The sequence below is a fragment of the Mobula hypostoma genome, chromosome 13, assembly GCF_963921235.1.
Source record: "Mobula hypostoma chromosome 13, sMobHyp1.1, whole genome shotgun sequence".
NCBI lineage: Eukaryota > Metazoa > Chordata > Chondrichthyes > Myliobatiformes > Myliobatidae > Mobula > Mobula hypostoma.
The window spans coordinates 14,470,273-14,487,492 of NC_086109.1; the positions used below are offsets into that span (position 1 = coordinate 14,470,273).

General features: G+C 43.1%; 1 protein-coding gene across 27 annotated transcripts in view; it reads right to left on the bottom strand.

Annotated features, from left to right (window-relative positions):
• plekha6 (pleckstrin homology domain containing, family A member 6) overlaps positions 1-17,220 on the bottom strand; it is a 338,778-nt gene that overhangs the window by 23,610 nt on the left and 297,948 nt on the right. For 25 of the 27 annotated variants that reach the window (XM_063065330.1, XM_063065326.1, XM_063065332.1 and 22 more), the window contains 6 exons: positions 15,426-15,506; positions 14,401-14,550; positions 10,985-11,086; positions 10,634-10,748; positions 6,838-6,974; positions 3,726-3,905 (listed from right to left, as the gene is read on the bottom strand). In XM_063065330.1, the coding sequence (XP_062921400.1) occupies positions 3,726-3,905; positions 6,838-6,974; positions 10,634-10,748; positions 10,985-11,086; positions 14,401-14,550; positions 15,426-15,506 (765 nt within the window). The remainder of the gene's footprint in view (positions 1-3,725; positions 3,906-6,837; positions 6,975-10,633; positions 10,749-10,984; positions 11,087-14,400; positions 14,551-15,425; positions 15,507-17,220) is intronic. The other 2 variants (XM_063065336.1, XM_063065337.1) reach the window with 1 other exon arrangement.

A 17,220-nucleotide genomic window follows, 5' to 3' on the forward strand; every position in this document is an offset into this window, starting at 1 on the left:
GTTACCCATGGGAGAGAGATGTCATTGTGTAAATTTCACTTTTTTTTTCCCCTGGGAAATTCTCATCTCTTGGGATTAATAATCCTTACTCCTGCCCAGTTGTATCTAGTGTCAGACTTTTAATAGGGGCCGGGAGCACTCTTGCATATTGTACTGGCAGGAGGCTGAACTCCCAGCAAGAATGTTTCTAAATCAACACAAGTTGAGGCCTCCTTAGTCTAGTGAGGATGCTGAAGTTGGCCTCAGTGCCAATGGTTGTGGGATAGAAGTGTGAGAAAGATGTTGGGGAGGATTGGTCCTGGAACTTCTGCTGGATATGTCAATGCCACGGGGGTTGAAGGGTCTTCAGTTTAGTCCAGGGACCGTAATGATGCAGTTGAACCTCACTGCTGTGACAACTTGGTGGGATGCCATAGGACTAAAGGAAATGGGCAGATAACATTCACATTACTGTCATTTCATACCAGACAGGGCAAACTTACAAAGCCCATATATCCCGGCTGGTATGTCTAATTCTAATCTATTAAGGACAAGCAGGACACTCGAAACACTGGAGTGATTGGCAACACTCAAGAGCTAACAGTTCATTTGCCTTGCAGTGTGTTGTAGCCAAGGAGAAGGGTGCAATCCCCCTGGCGTATAATTTTTAATTTTTTTTTATCAATGAGATATAGCGCAGAAAAGGCCCTTTCGGCCCTTCGAGACACGTCGCCCGGTAATCCCCAGATTTAATCCTAGCCTAGTCCATGGGACAATTTACAATGACCAATTAACCTACCAACCATCACGTCTTTGGACTGTGGGAGGAAACCGGAGCACCCAGAGGAAACCCACACGGTCAGGCAGAGAACGTAACACGTCCGCTCTCTGCATTCCCCCCACCCCCACTCCAGAGGATGAACAAGTTGGAGGCAAGATGTTGATCAGCACTCTTTTTATCCTCTCCATGTCATTGCCAGAAGCTGCAGAGGAAGAGATTTAGTGAATCTGCACTGGACAGAGATGGACAGTGTTATGGTGCACATGGGCCCTGCTTCCCGACCACAGGTTACATGGAACTGCTCTCACAGCCCCACTCAACACATCAAACTTGCCTGTTTCAAGAGACAACATTTTTTTTGTAAGTCACACAATAGATCTGAATGGGATACACCAAAAACACCAGACTGGCCACCAAATATAGAGGCATGAAATAAGGAGTCTCCAGTCGGTTTGTGACTGTTTCGTGTTTCTGTTCAATCCACACCCTGTGCTGACTGACCTACTCCGACACAAGGATTGGCAATTCAAAATCTGCATCCCTCTATACCCTCATTGATACCTGCAATCCCCGCCCCACAACCATCTATGAAACTGCAGTCCTTTATTTAGCCTTCTGAATATAATCATTTCACAAATGCTCAGCCTCCAAGTGCTAAGACCCCAAGCTCTGGAAGTGCCACCCCCCTTAACTGCTTTCCATCTTTGAGACACTCCTTCAAATTCAACTCATGGAACAAGCCTTCTGCAAATCTTCTCATTTGGTTTGGAGTTAAACATTATTTAATAGTCCTCCATTGAAATGGCCTGGATGTTTTTACTTTGTTAAAGTCACTACATAAATGCAAGTTATTATTGTTACATCAGAAAAAACTATTTCATTTGTAACACTTCGCAATCACTCCATAACTTAAAAAGGTAAGCACTAATCTATGAATGGTACACAGATTAGGAGAACCATACAACACAGCAACAAGTCCTGATGAAGGGTCTCCGCCTGAAACATTGATGGTTCATTTCCTTCTAGAGTTCTGGTTGCCCCACTGCAGGAAGGATGTCGAGGCTTCGGAGAGGGTGCAGAAGAGGCTCACTGGGGTGCTGCCTGGTTTAGAGGATATGTGTTATCATGAGAGGCTGGATAAACTTGGGTTGTTTTCTCTGGAGTGTCAGAGGCTGAGGGGGGGGAGATCTGATAGAGATTTACAAGATTATGAGAGGCACAGAGAGTATCTGTTTCCCAGAGCTGGGGTGGCGAGTACCAGAGGTGATGCATTGAAGGTGAGAGGGGGTAGGTTCAAGGGGGATGTGAGGGATAAGTTTTTTACTGAGAGAGTGGTGGATGCCTGGAATGCGCTGCCTGGTATGGTGGTAGAGGCAACTACATTAGAGGCTTTTAAGATACTTTTGGATAGGCACATGAATGTGAAGAGTAGATGGAGGGATACAGACATGGTGTAGGTAGGAGGGATTAATTCTTGGGTGATTTTGATTTGCTTTTTAGCTGGGTCAGTACAACGCTGTGGGCTGAATGGCCTGTCCTTGTGCTGTACTGTTCTATGCTCTATGTTAACGATGCTGTTTGACTGCTGTGTTCCTCCGGCGTTTTGTGTGTGTTGAACACAGAAACGGTCTCAAGCACTCACTTACACTAATCCTGTTCTCCCTACATTCCCATCAACACCCTCCAGATCTTATCTCCCACTTACATGCTAGGGGTAATTTACCTACCAACTTACACCGCTGGGACTTGGGAGGAAATTGAAGTACCTGGGGGAAGCCCGTGTGCTTACAGAAAGAATGTGCAGCGGAAGTCAGGAATGAACCTGGCTCAGTGGAACTGTGAGGTACGACACCACCCCCCCCCCGCCCGTGACACCCAAATCTCGTGTGAAACTTCAACTTTACAGACACACCAAGCACCATCATCAACTTCACTGAAATGTCCATAGCATGAGAAAATACAGTCACCTTAGGAGCTCCCTTCGCAAGGCAAAATTAAAATATAGTCTGCATAAAAACATCCTCAATAATAAAAGGATTTTTATCTCTGAAAACCATTTTTTAATTATTGCCGTATCCTTCAATTATTCTTGTATCAATGCAGTGTTCTGAGGGCTAATATATTATTGATGCAAAAAAGAACATTTAAAGAAATGCTTAATATTTCATGAACATTTAGAGGAATACTTATTATTCTGTGACAATCTAATTAAGTCTAATAAAACGGTCCATTGCCTTTAGCACCAAACCCCTTTATGCAGTGACTATCGTGAGTCAGAATACTGTAACCCAAACTGCATTGAACCAATGAGTTATGGAGTCGGCACGGTTTTTATGTAAGGATTGGACCAACTGATTTGTGCTCAGCAGATTTCCATCAGCGGTGAGTTGTGAAAATCACCGGATCAGTAGAGGGATAAATGCTTTTCTTTGGACTAGTGCCTTGGGATTTTTTAGGTCTGGAGGAGGGCTTGCATTCGTGCTCGTCTGAAAGATGACAACTACAAGAATGCAGAACTCCCTGAGTTTGAGCTACTGAACCATAGTTCAAAGTTCAAAGTAAATTTATTATCAAAGTACATATACGTCACCTGGGATTCATTTTCTTGTGGTCATACTCAATAAATCTATAGAATAATAACCATAACAGGATCAATGAATGACCGCCCAAGTTGACACATGACTAACCCACAGTGACTTAAATTTCATCTTAAAGGTAACCTCCCTAGGCACAAAGTATGTTTGAAGGTACAAGGTACTGTCCATTGGGTGTTTTGCACACTTCGGTTGGAGATGGACATGAACAGCCACTGCCATTTTGTCACCCTGAGAGTTTGATGTCAGTGCTGAATCTCGTTGGTTCCCTACAACTTATTTCATGCCTCAAGATCATGAGCAGGACTGACACAGATGGGAAACCACAAGACTCGGGAGTGATGTAGACAGTGGCCTGGTGAGCCACTTACTGCCGTGGCTCCTTCAATTCTCCTGGTGTCCAAGGTGCTCTTCCCTTTCTCCGCCTGCTCCCAGATGTCCTCGATAGAATAGGCCCAGAGGCTGCTCTCAGTGGGAAGAGGAGGGACTACAGGCAGCGGCCCTTGCTGCAGGTAGGACTGCGGAAGGGGCGGTCGAGGCGGCCGGGTCTCCTGAGACAAAGAGCGAGCAAAGCATTAAGAGTAACTGCAAAGCCAGCAAGACCGTGAGCAAGAGGAGGTTAGTGTTTGGAAGGACTCCCCAGTGAAATGCGGCTTCAGCCTAGAAGCATGGGCCATAACCTAATGAAGCTTCTATCCCACTGTTACCAGACACTTGAACTGACCTCTTATATGATAAGATGTACTCTTGGTCTTACACTCTACCTCCTTATGATCTTACACTTTACTGCTTACCTGCACTGCACTATTTTGGTAGCTTTTACACTCTATTCTGCACCGTTATTGTTTTACCTTATTTTAGCTCAATGCACTGCGTAATGATTTGATCTGTACAAAGAGTATGCAAGACAAACTTTTCACTGTGTTTTGGTACATGTGACGATAATCAACCAATATCAATATTAAATGGGAATTGGAGCACTTTCTGTCTCTCTCTGTCCTTTCTCTGTGAAGACTCCTAACATCTCCCCTGCTCTTCACTGTTACTTAGTCCCACAGACACTGGCGGCTACGTATCACCAAGATCACAGCGTTATGCAAAATGTAAACAGACTATTTTGCCTAGAACATCCATAACAACCATCCATTTTAGTCCACCTTCCAGCATGTGGTCTGGTCTTCTATGCCTGGGCGACACGTGCTCATCGAGACACTTCTTAAATGCTATCAGCGAGCCTGCCTCCATCACTCTCTCCTGCAGTGTCTCTCTGCGCTGGGAAGGCTATCAAACTCTGGGAGAACCACTACATCACAAGCAAGTGGACCACACCCAGAGATGTCCTGTCCGGGGATTAGTGGGGGGGGGGGGTGTGTGTGTGTGTGTGTGTGTCTACGTATAAGTGGGTGGGTGGTGAGGGCTTGTTTTGCTGTTGTTGCCTTGTTTTGTTCTGTTGTAGCTGATGCTTCTGTTGTTCTGCAGAATACTGTGGGCCTTTATGTGTGATGACACATTCCACGACACATCCTTGGGTTTGTTGGTTGTTAATGCAAGTGACTATGTACATGGGATTAATCTGACCTTCATGACTTTCAATAGGTTCTTGACTAAACACTTGAAGAAACTTATAAAGCTATGGATCTGTGGTGGAAAGTGAGATTAGCTTCAATAGTTCTTTAGGACCAACATGAACACAACAGAGTGATTGCACTCTTGTGCTGAAATCAATGACTATCATTCTCTGAATAGTTCCCACTTTACCCTTATTGATCCAATGACATGTGCTCTATGGCTGGGGATATCTTTGAGTAGGTCTGGAAATGAGAGCCAAACAGGCTCAACTTGCTTTGAGGGAGATATGACAAACTATGGTCTTCCACTAACATGAGAAAACCTGAAGTTTGCAGTTGCTATGATGTTCCACTGCTGCCTGGGTATTCTGTACCATTCAGAGTACAAGGTAATCCCTAATTGGGTATTGTACAATTCTGACCAGTGAGAAGGTCCTGCCCTTCAGCATTGACACACTTTATCACAAGCATGCTCAAACTCTGCAACGTAGAGAACTTTCGGAAGTCCGACCCATTCCACAGAACTTTCATTCTGTATTTGAAAGAGTAATGCTAGCTAACCAAAGCAAAACAAGGTTTGCAGATCCATCCCTGGTTGGTAGGGCTACCTCTGCTGTATAGTAACTGTTATCCCACAAGCTTCCAAAATTTGATTCACTTGTTTCCAAAGGAAATTCAGAACCAGTTCCCTGCGTAGCCAGTTGAATGCTGCTGAGGGCGGATTTCGATTAATCTAATTATTCCTCAATATCTGCAAGCCAATGGAGAAAGTCTGAAGTTAATGACCTTGGAGATGTCCTGATGCTGGGGCGGGGGGGGGGGTCTGTTGGGACAGAAGGGCGGATTGTCCCCCCTAAAACTCCACACCTAGTTCCCGGTTTGTTAGTGCACACTGAAGCAGAACTGTGGCAAAGTTAACAGGTAGCAACTTGGAAAATAACAGGTGAAAATTCTATCAGACCCAACATTAACGTACAACAAGAGTAAAGGGATGATATACCAACTTTAGCCCATTTACTTGGTACTTGCCAGTAAAAAAAAACAGGAATTTTCTGCCCCATAATTTTTGTCTATTTTAATTGTTACTCCAATTTCGTTTTGAGAGTTCCTATTTTTCACTTGCCCCTTTCTCCTTCCGCTGGTACTGTAGATTTTGTGCCCTGCCTACAAGTGAAAGAGGAACACAGGGATTAGAAGGGCCTAAGGCTCACTGTAGAAGATATAAACCATCAGATGAGTAAAAGATTGCTCAGCATTGGGGCTGGAGGGTTGATGGAACTGGGCACTGAATCAAATGGTCCTCCAGTGCAGTTGCTAGCTGCAGGAAGGTGGGACAACATCTCTGGACATACCAAGGAAGTGGAGAAATGATGATCATCACAGATTTTCCATATTACATTTGGATCTGGGACTACTTGTACTCAAACTTCCCTCAAGAGATGAAGTGGGACAGAGTCGGATCTATGGCAGGGAGAAGTGGGAAGAAGAGCAGTTTGACATCTCTGCTGTTTTACATCGTTCAAACTTTGCTTTCGCTCAACACTGAACTCATTCTTTCTAGCTCATTGAAACACCAATGCAGCTGCATTCAACCACAAATACACAGAGATAAGAGCATGTTTCAAAGTCAGGACGCACTTGCCGGAAAAAGATAGTCAATTATAATTCAAGTTGATGTCTATAATTCAAGTTGATGTCATTAATTTAGATTGATTTTCCATTTTCTGCTGAAGTGTTTACTGCAAAAGCTAACAGTACGAGGGGACAGAATTGGAATACTGGAAGGTGAAAAGCACTTAGAGTGATGCTGAATCAAACTGAGATTAATTCATATTTCCTACAGTATCATCCATTTTTCATCCCATTAAACAAAGTGAGCCTGGGTCATCCCAGCAGGGACTGGGAGTGCGCTTACCTCACCAGCTGCTTGCTGAGCTGACAGATGAGAATCAGAGATGGGAGAGAAGGGGCTCATGGGACTGACGGGGCTGTTAGAGCTCAGCGGACTGGCAGGGTTGTTGGAGCCGAAAGTCCCCATCTGGGTGCCAGGCACTACAGGAAAAAAAACGGTAAATTAAATATTACTAACGACAGGTCTGAATTACCCTGTCATTAACACTCCTCCATTCCCTGTGATCATGTCATCTACCCAGCCACGGGGTTAAACGGCATGCCATGCACTTTCAATTAAGATCACCCTACTGAACATCCCCATTGTCTCCTTAAATCACAGCATACGACTTGGGAGAGGGAATTTCTGCATCTTGATCACACAAGTTCACAACATTCACCTTTGAAACTGACTGAGGAGAAAACTGGCCCTTTTACTGATGGCCTTGCATTTACATAGCACCCTTTTGGACATAGAGTAGGCACAGAACAGCCCCTTCAGCCCATCTAGTCCATGCCGAACCATTTAAAATGCCTACTCTATTGACCTGAACCTGGACCATAACTCTCTATACCCTTACCATCCATGTAGCTATCCCAAACTTCGCCTAAACGTTGAAATCAAGCTTGCATGCACCACTTACTCTGGCAGATCATTCTACACTCTCATGACCCTCTGAGTGAAGTTTCCCCTCATATTCCCCTTAAACTTTACACCTTTCACCCTTAACCCATGACCTCTACTTGTAGTCCCACCCAACCTCAGTGGAAAAAGCCTGCTTGTCTTTACCCTACTATATCCCTCATAATTTTGTATACCTCTATCAGATCTCAAAATTCTTTGTAGCTAGTGAGGTAGGTGTGAAGTCACTCTCATAAGACAGTAGAGGGGATGGTCGCATTTGTGCAGTGAACACTGTACCATCAAATCTGTAACAGCACAGGGAGCAATCTTTCCTAACTCTCTCGGTAAATTTTCTTCCCTCGTTCCCATCAACAACCCCTCTCACAACACAGATTCAACCATTCACTAAGGGCAAATGAGACCACATTTACTAGAATGTTACCTGGGTTTCAGCACCTAAGTTACAGAGAAGGGTTGAACAAGTTAGGTCTTTATTCTTTGGAGCGTAGAAGGTTGAGGGGGGGACTTGATAGAGGTATTTAAAATTATGAGGGGGATAGATAGAGCTGACGTGGATAGACTTTTTCCACTGAGAGTAGGGAAGATTCAAACAAGAGGACATGAGTTGAGAGTTAGGGGGCAAAAGTTTAGGGGTAACACGAAGGCGAACTTCTTTACTCAGAGAGTGGTAGCTGTGTGGAACGAGCTTCCAGTAGAAGTGGTAGAGGCAGGCTCGATATTGTCATTTAAAGTAAAATTGGATAGCTATATGAACAGGAAAGGAATGGAAAGTTATGGGCTGAGTGCAGGTTGGTGGGACTAGGTGAGAGTAAGCATTCGGCATGGACTAGGAGGGCTGAGACAGCATGTTTCTGTGCTGTAATTGTTACATGGTTAACCTTCCATCCCATCCACCTTTGGGATGTGGGAAGAAACTAGATTGAGCTGCACGATTACAGGGATGATGCATAAAAACATCAGAAAGCAGCAGAGGTCATGATTGAATCCAGATCACTGATGCTATGAGGCAGCAGTAACCAGCTGTACCACTCTGCGTCCAAATTAAACTCATGTTCTGGTCATCTGCTTTTAGTTATGGTGGCCAGGACATTATAAAGAACTCTCCTACTCCTGTCTGAGTCAGTGCAGTGGTCTCCCTCCCACGGAAGCTGAAAGCAGTTCATCATTCACCGATCACTGATCACTAGCAAACCTGTACAGATGCACTAATGAACATACCCTGACTAGTTGTATATGGTCTGGTGAACACAAGAAGCTGCAGATAGTGGACGTTTTCCAATATGCCAATGGCACATTCCTTCCCCTCATCAGCAGTAACTAAATGAGGTGTACTCTCAAGCTGGGCGACATACACTCAGTGGCCACTTTATTAGGGCTGTTTTGCATGAAAATCCCAGGAGTTCAGTAATTTCATAGATCTTCAAACCACCCCATCTGGCGCCAACAATCATCCCAAGGTCAAAGTCACTTAGATCACATTCCATCCCCATTCTGATGTTTGGTCTGAGCAACAACTGAACCTCTTCGACCATGAGTATGCTGCCACATGATTGGTTGATTTAATAGTTGAATTAATGAGCAGGTGTATAGGTGTACCTAATAAAGTAGCCACTGAGTGTAGAGTCATAGAGTACTACAACACAGGCCATTTGGCCCATCCAGTCCATGCCGACCCAATCTTTTGTCTAGTCTTATCTACCTGCACTTGCACCATATCCCTCCAAACCTCTCCTATCATAACTGCTTTTAAACGTTACTATTGAACCACATCTCATTCCAGAGGCGCAACCCATTGGCAACTCATTCCACACTCACACCTATCCCTGAGTGAAGAAGTTTCCCCTTAGATTCACCTTGAATGTCTTACTTTCCACCCTAAACTTATGATCTCTAGTTTTAATCTCGTCCAACCTGAGGAAAAAAAGCCTGCATACTACATAGTCACCCCATCTATACCACTCATAATTTGTATACCTCTATAATATTTCCCCTCATTCTCCTGCACTTAAGGGAATAAAACCCTAACCTATTAAAGTTCTCCCAACCATCTATCACCAAAGATCCCTGCCATCTGTGCCATACCATCTTCTCACAGCTACCATTCAGCAAGTACAGAAGCCCCACGCCACCACGTTCAAGAACAGCTACTTCCCTTCAACCATTCAGTTCTTGAAATGACTTGCACATCTCTGACTAATCACTGTATTAGTAATAATAACACAATGATCATTTTGACCACTGTGCACTACAACGTGACTTTGCTTTTGTGTACTTTACTGTACAAATTGTGTGCAACTTATGTTTAATTTAGAATTGTGTTGTGATTGCTGCTCACCTGATTCCAACATACCTATGATGCCATTGCAAGCAAGTTTTTCATTGCACCTGTACATTTGACTATAAATTCAACTTTAGATTCAACAATCTTAAATAACTGGCCCTTCCAATTTCAAAGGTTATCCACCTGAAAATTAAATCAGTTTCTCTATCTCTGCATACATGTACTTGTGTATATGACATTGAACTCCACTTAGACCAGCGGTTCCCAAACCTTTTTATGCCACGGACCAATGCCATTAAGGACTCCAGATTGGGAACCCCTGACTTTGACTTTGACTTTGGTGCTGAGAAGGAGCAGATTCTATCACAATATTCCCCTTGAATATTTTATCTTTCACTCTAAACCTATGACCACTAGTTCTAATTTCCAATTTCACCCAACCTCAAAGGAAAAAAAGCATGCATGTATTCACCCGATCTATACCCCTCATAACTTATAGATCTCCCCACATTCTCCTGCACTCCAGGGAATATAGTCCTAACCTATTCAACTTTTCCCTACTATCCATTGTGGTGAGAATTGAACCCACAACCTTCTGACTCTCAGACTAGTGGGCTAAATCCGAGGCAAGGACAGCATCTGAGGAAAGTGCTCTGGGGTTTGTGATTTTTAAAGTCTAAAAGATACAACTAATTCATATTAGATCATCATAAATTAGTTCCCCTGGAACAGAACTTTGTGTGACAGAGACATTCTCCCTGCCCTTAGCCCAAGTCAGGACATTAAAAAGTTCGACAGGTAAATCCATTACACCTCATGTCACCATTAGCTATCCAGGGACCCAGAGCTCCCTGCATATTATTAGTGAGGTAATGGCTATGGGAGATCCTGTACCATTCTGTTTGACAGGCTCTGCTGTAACTCTCTCAGGATAGGTCTTCCTCAGGCCCTCCATGACATCCTGGATTTTCCAGAGTTCCTTCTGAATGTGCTTATACCCCATTTCAACCTGAAAAAGTAACACAAGAGCCATTTACTATCCCTCAATGTACATCTTTTACATTAAAAGCTTCATTAGTTTATGTTAGATACTTAAAGTCATTGTGATTGGATGGTTAGGATGCACGGTGTCATGAGTTAGGGGTGGGTGAGAAGATTATTGGTTTAACCTCAATCCCAGATTAATTTCTCTCAGCATGGATGATAACTGATCATTCTATATTTATGATTCGATGGCAGTGTTACCTGCGTTCCCATTGGCCTGTTCAGCTGCTCCCACAGGTCATTGTGAATGATGGACAACTCCATTCTGAGGGCATCGCACTCCATTTTTGTGTTTGCAAAGGTCTAAAACAGGTGTAATGTGCAAAGCAGGACCAGAATACAAGTCAATACATGTCTTTGAAACTCTTAACATCTAAAAAATGTTCAATTAAAAAAATAAACGACTGGCCTTAAATCCATGACTTAATTTTTCTCTGAAGGCAAAGCAGTGGATATAACAAAGAGTGACTCCCAGTATATGAAGCATTCACTGCTGATCGGTTACCTTTACTTACATCTCTGATAGCATGACTGCAGAAAAAGCTTGGGGCTACCATATCCAGCTTGTAAGCAAAGACTTAGTGCAGAAAAAGTTCTGCAGATGCTGGAAATCCAGAGCAACACACAAGATGCTGCAGGAACTCAGCAGATCAGGCAGCATCTATTGAGAGGAATAGGCAGTCGATGTTCCGAGTCAAGATCCTTCATCCTGATATCAACCATATCCTCATCTCCAAAGATACTTACTGATCTGCTGAGTTCCTCCAACAGTTTGTGTATTGTTCAGAACATGGTGCACTCCAGCCCACCTCAGCACAGACCAGTCAATTATTTTTCTTGTCTGCCATCAGTAAGAACTTCCTGTGCATCCCAGTAAAGTAATGAGAATTACCACCACCATTTTGCTGAAGTCTGTGGCTTTAAGCCAACTCAGGATGGCATCAGTCTGCAGACCAATGCACCTTTCTAATAGCTCAAACTCCCATGGTCTGCCAGGTGTTATGGGCAAGGTGACCTTAAGTGGATGATGCAATAGATTTCACGACACAAGAACCTCAACAGCCTTGACCACCTGTACCTTGAGTCAAATCACCATTTGGACAGGCATGTCATTGTCAGCTTGCTGCCCTGATGGGGCTTCTGGACCGAGCAATTATCTGGATAATTCAGAAGCAGCTGAGAAAGCAGTAAAATAGTCTAACAGAAATGATTAGCGATCTATTGTTTTACTGAAATCGTGATAATTATTCTGTTAAAGTTTAATCTATCCATTCAACTACTGTATTTTACAGGCTGTTACTGCTTGGAAAGTAGTGATCAAAGAAAAAAAAACTGGACTCTAAACTTCCGCGGAATTCTTTTAATGGATACGGATTAGGGAGTCAAAATTGAGTTCAATGTCATCCTGATGCTAAATTTAGAACGTATCTCTCTATTAAGATATGTCCAGGTACCCTTTTCTTTGAATTGTTCATACAATACCAGCAAGGCTGCCATTTCAAATCCATCCGCAATTGAGCATTAAATTCATTGGTTGCTTTGGAGTCTTATTGAAGCCAGGGTAGCGATTCAGATGGTCCTTCACAACAGATTATCATCACCATTATTGAGACTATGTGATTAATTACCTGAACTTAAATTTCCCAGCAGTGTGGATGGGATGGTGATCCTAGGTCACAGTCCAGGACTCTGGATATTGGACGAGTAACTTATCCGTTCTGCCAACACTGACTGTACTGTAATGGATATGCTTGCATATGTTCTTGTTTAAGGCTGCCTTAGAAGTAGTGGCACAGGTAGACATTACAATGAAGAATTTGTTTGCCTTTGTTGGTTGGGGCACTGAGTACCAGAGTTGGGATTTCTTGTTGCAGTCGTACAGGACAATGGTGAGTGTGTGTCTCTGGTCACCATGCCATAGGAAGAATGTGATTAAGCTAGAGAGGCTGCAGAAAAGCCGCACAAGGATATTGCTGGGTCTGGAGGGCTTGAGCTACAAAGAGAGACTGGATAGGCAGGGAACACACACAAAATGCTGGAGGCAGCATCTATGGAAAAGAGCACAATCGTCGTTTCAGGCCATGAATCTTCGGCAGCGTTGCTTGGATTTCCAGCATCCGCAGAGTTTCACTTGTTTGTGACTGGATAGGCAGGAACTATTTTCCCAGAAGAAAAGAAATGCGAAAGGTGACCTTACTGAGGCCTCCATTGGTCAGAGTCAACCATGGGTGTTATGTCCTAGTGTCTAGATGTACAGTAGAATATAGAGAGCAAGCTCATCACAAACAAGAGAAAATCTGCAGATGCAAGAAATCAAAGCAACACACAAAAAATGTTGGAGGAACTCAGCAGGAATCCTTAGATGCTGCCTGGCGTGCTGAGTTCCTCCAGCATTTTGTGGGTGCTGCATTGACAGCAAGCTGTTGCCCAGGAAGCATGCCAGCCTGTTCCACGCATCAATTAACTCAAAGGAATGGCAGAGTCTGAGACAGTTTGGCACCAGCAGTGTCGCAGGAGTTGCCAGTCAATGTAGGACTGCCTTAAGGGTTCCAGCTTCGGAATTTCACCTCAAGATTTACTCCCAGAGTCTTCCCCATGAACGGGATTAGCTGCAAGGCTGTGGAGGTTTGAGATTAGAGTTTTCCCTCTCCTATAGGTGTGTGGTAGAAAGTGTGCTGGCTGGCTGCATTACGGCCTGGTACAGGAACATCAATGCCTTTGTGTGGAAAACCCTCCCAACCACTGAGCACATCTACATGAAACATTGTTGTAGAAAATCATCAAAGATCCTCACCCCCCAGGCTATGTTCTTTCCTCACTGCCGCCATCAGGTAGAAGGTACAAGAGCCTCAGGACTCACATACCAGGTTCAAGAACAGCTACTATCCCTCAATCGTCAGGTTCTTGAACAAAAGGGGATAGCTACACTCACCTAAAGTCTCTGCTATATTGTTATAGCATGCTCATTATTTATTGCTATTTATTTAATCTGCATTTGCAGTTTGTTTGCAGTTAACAGTTCCTGATGTTTAGAGTTTACAGTTACTGTTTTATAGATTTGCAGAGAAAAAAATCCCAGGGTTGTATGCAGTGACATGCATGTACTCTGATAATAAATTTTACTTTGAACTTTGAACTTAAATGAGCTACCAACCAAGGCAACCTTGTGGAGGTGTATGAAATTATGAGGGGTAAAAATCATGAGGTAGACCCTCACAGATTTTGTTTACTCCTATAGGGTAGGGAACTCTAAAAGTAGAGGGTATAGCTTAAGGTGAGATGGGAAAGATTTTATGGAGACCTGAGGGCAACTTTTTCCACACAGAGGGTGGTGAGCACATGAAACGAGCTGCCAGATGTGTAGAAGAGGCAGATACAGTTACAATTTTTAAATGACAGTTGGACAGGTAAACAGATGGGAGAAGTTTAGAGATATAGGCCAAATGCAGGCAAATGGAACTAGGAACCAAATTAGCATGGATAAGATGGGCTGAAGGGCCCATTCTCAATATGGTTTAAGTCTATCAGGCTATCCTTCTGACTGTATGTTATGCAAAGTTTAAAGCAATAAGATGAATCAGGACACAAATCAGCTCTCAGTAACCCTGCTCCCATACCGTAGTTGCCTGTGAGAGTTCCCCACGAATATTGACCAGCTGGTTCTGCAAAGACTCCTTTTTCTGTACCAGTTTCTCGGTGTAACTCGGTTGATTACGGTACATTGCTATCTCCCGATGGGTTGTTTCCAACGCACTTTCCAGAGATTCCTAGGGTGTAACAGAAGCAAAGATAAAGATTCGTCAGATCCACAATAGGAAAGGGCATTTAAAATGATCTAGAAATAAAAATGATGAACTAAAATAAAACACCCAGAGCCATGTTTTTAACCACTGGAGATAAATGAAATAAAAGACGACAAGTTAACCACTGTGTGCTGATGGCCTTCTGGAATTTGTGCATTGGCTGATTTATTCCTTCAAACCCATTCTCTTGCCTTCTCACTGCCTTAGCCCTTACTAATCAAGAACCAATCAACCTCAGTTTTAATATACCCAATGACTTTGCCTCCACAGCCATCTGCAGCAATGAATTCCCCAGATTCATCACCTTCTTGCTCAAGAAATTCCTCCTCAGTTCTGTTCTAAATGGACATCCTTCTATTTCTGAGGCTGTGCCCTCTGGTTTTAGACTCCTCCACTATAGGACACATCTTCTCCACATCCACTCTGTCTAAGCCAAAAGCTTCCAACCTGGGGTCCACAGATCCCTCGGTTAATGACAGGTGTCCATGGCATAAAGAATTTTGGGCTTTTCAATATTTAATAGGTTTCTGTGACATTAATCTTCATTCTTCTAAACTCTAGCAAGTTCAGGACCAGATTCACCAAACACTCTTCCCTTCTACAATTAAATAACCTGTTTGACTTAAACATAGTCTCTTTCCACTTACCCTGTTAATGTGTGTAGGGCCCAGCCTGCCCAAGTGTGGCAAGGAGGGAACTCAATTCAGTTAGTGATTCCCCTCCTAAATGTTTGGATGCTGGGCAAGGAAGAGTCAGAAGGTTCTATGGTGCAAAGATTTCCCTACACAAATGGGCCAAGATGCAGAGCTTTAGAATGAGAGTAAAAGTGTTAACTCTACCTTCTCCTTCCGTAACTGGAGGACCCACTTCTCCTGCTCCCGCTGGTTCTTGGTCTGCTCGCAAAGTCGACCCAGCAATTTCTGTTTCCAAAGAAGAAGAGTAGTGCAGTTAATTTTCAGATGGAATTTCATCAGGATGACAGTGAGGCAGAGGTTCTCGCTTGTGAGAGCTGTCAGCTTCAACAACGCTGCCAAGTTGCAGCCTATCTTTTGCAGCTCAGGAAGCATGAAAAGCCCTTTGGGGAAAATAGTTCTTGTCGTAATTTATGAACTTGAGAGAAGATACTTGTAGGAAACTTAGAGTCATAACTCTAGGAAGTTAATTGTGGGCTAATGCCTACAATTGACATACTTTGATATGGAGATAATTTGTTTTACTTCATTCCTGGGATGTCCAAGAATAAGGCATCAACTTCAAGGATTAACGATCAACTTTATTCACCATATATTTACATGTATTAGAAATTTGCAGTGATGGCATTGGTCAGGGCGCCATATACAACAAAAAACAACATTCAATGATTATATGAATAAAGAATTATATGAAAATAAAGTTAGAGATTAAAGTATGATATGGAATAAAATCTGCATAAATACATAACAGCAACATGATTTACAATGGAAACAGCATTGTTTTAAAGTGTTTACAGTGCTGTGCAGTACTGGGGGTAATAATAGAGGGTGATGGGGGTGGATAACTTGATAGTTGATCAGATTAATTACCTGGGGGCAGAAGCTTTTTAAAACAGTGTGAATTTTTCGTTTTAGTAGTCCTATAGCATTTTCCAGAAGGGAGCTTTTGGAAAAGGCAGTTTGCAAAGTGGGTAGTGTCAACAATAATTTTTCCTGTCTGCTGCTTTGTCCAGGACACATGCAAGTCCTGCAGCCAGTGAATACTCCAGTGGCCCTCAAGAAGGTGGGGATGATCCACTTAACTCCTGTACATCGGGTATTGGGGAAGGAATTGGACCTGGTCACAATAAAGGAATAGAGATATGTTCCCAAGTTAGGAAAATATTTACAGTGAACTTGCAGTTCAAAGAGTAATTATAATATTTGTCCATACCCAATCCTTGCCATGAATGGTCCATGAACACCACGTCACTTTTCCTAGTACATTTTTTACTGTGTGTGTGTGTGTGTGTGTGTGTGTGTGTGTGTGTGTATATGCGCACACACATGAATATATTTTTTATTGTAATTTATTGCATATTTTATGTATTGTACTGTACTGCTGTCACTTAACAGCACATTTTAGAACTTACATATGTCAGTGATAACAAACCTGATTCTGATTCTACAATACATTGGTGAGGCTACATTTGGAAGATTGTGTTCAGTTTTGCTTACCCTGCTCGGGGAAGAATGCCATTAAGCTGGAAAGAGTGCAGAGGAGAGTTACTAGGATATTGTGGGGACTCAGTGGACTGGGTTACAGAGACCGGTTGAGTAGGATGGGACTTTAAATACTGGAGTGTAAGAAGATGAGGGATGCTCTTTTAGACATGTATAAAATCATGAGGGGCATAGGCAGGTGAATGCATACCCACTTTTCCCCATGGTTAAGGAATCAAGTCGGGAGCATAGGTATAAAGTGAGAGTAAAGAAATTTTATAGGAACCTAGGGGAAACCCTCAGGGCCAATTGTGGACAACTAGAAGATAGAAGAGAGTGCAGATGCTGGAATATAGAGCAACATAAAAGGCCCCGGAGGAACTCAGTGCGACAAGTAGCATCTATGGAGGGAAATGGATTGTCGTTGCTTTTGGTCAAGACCCAAAATGGCACCTGTCCA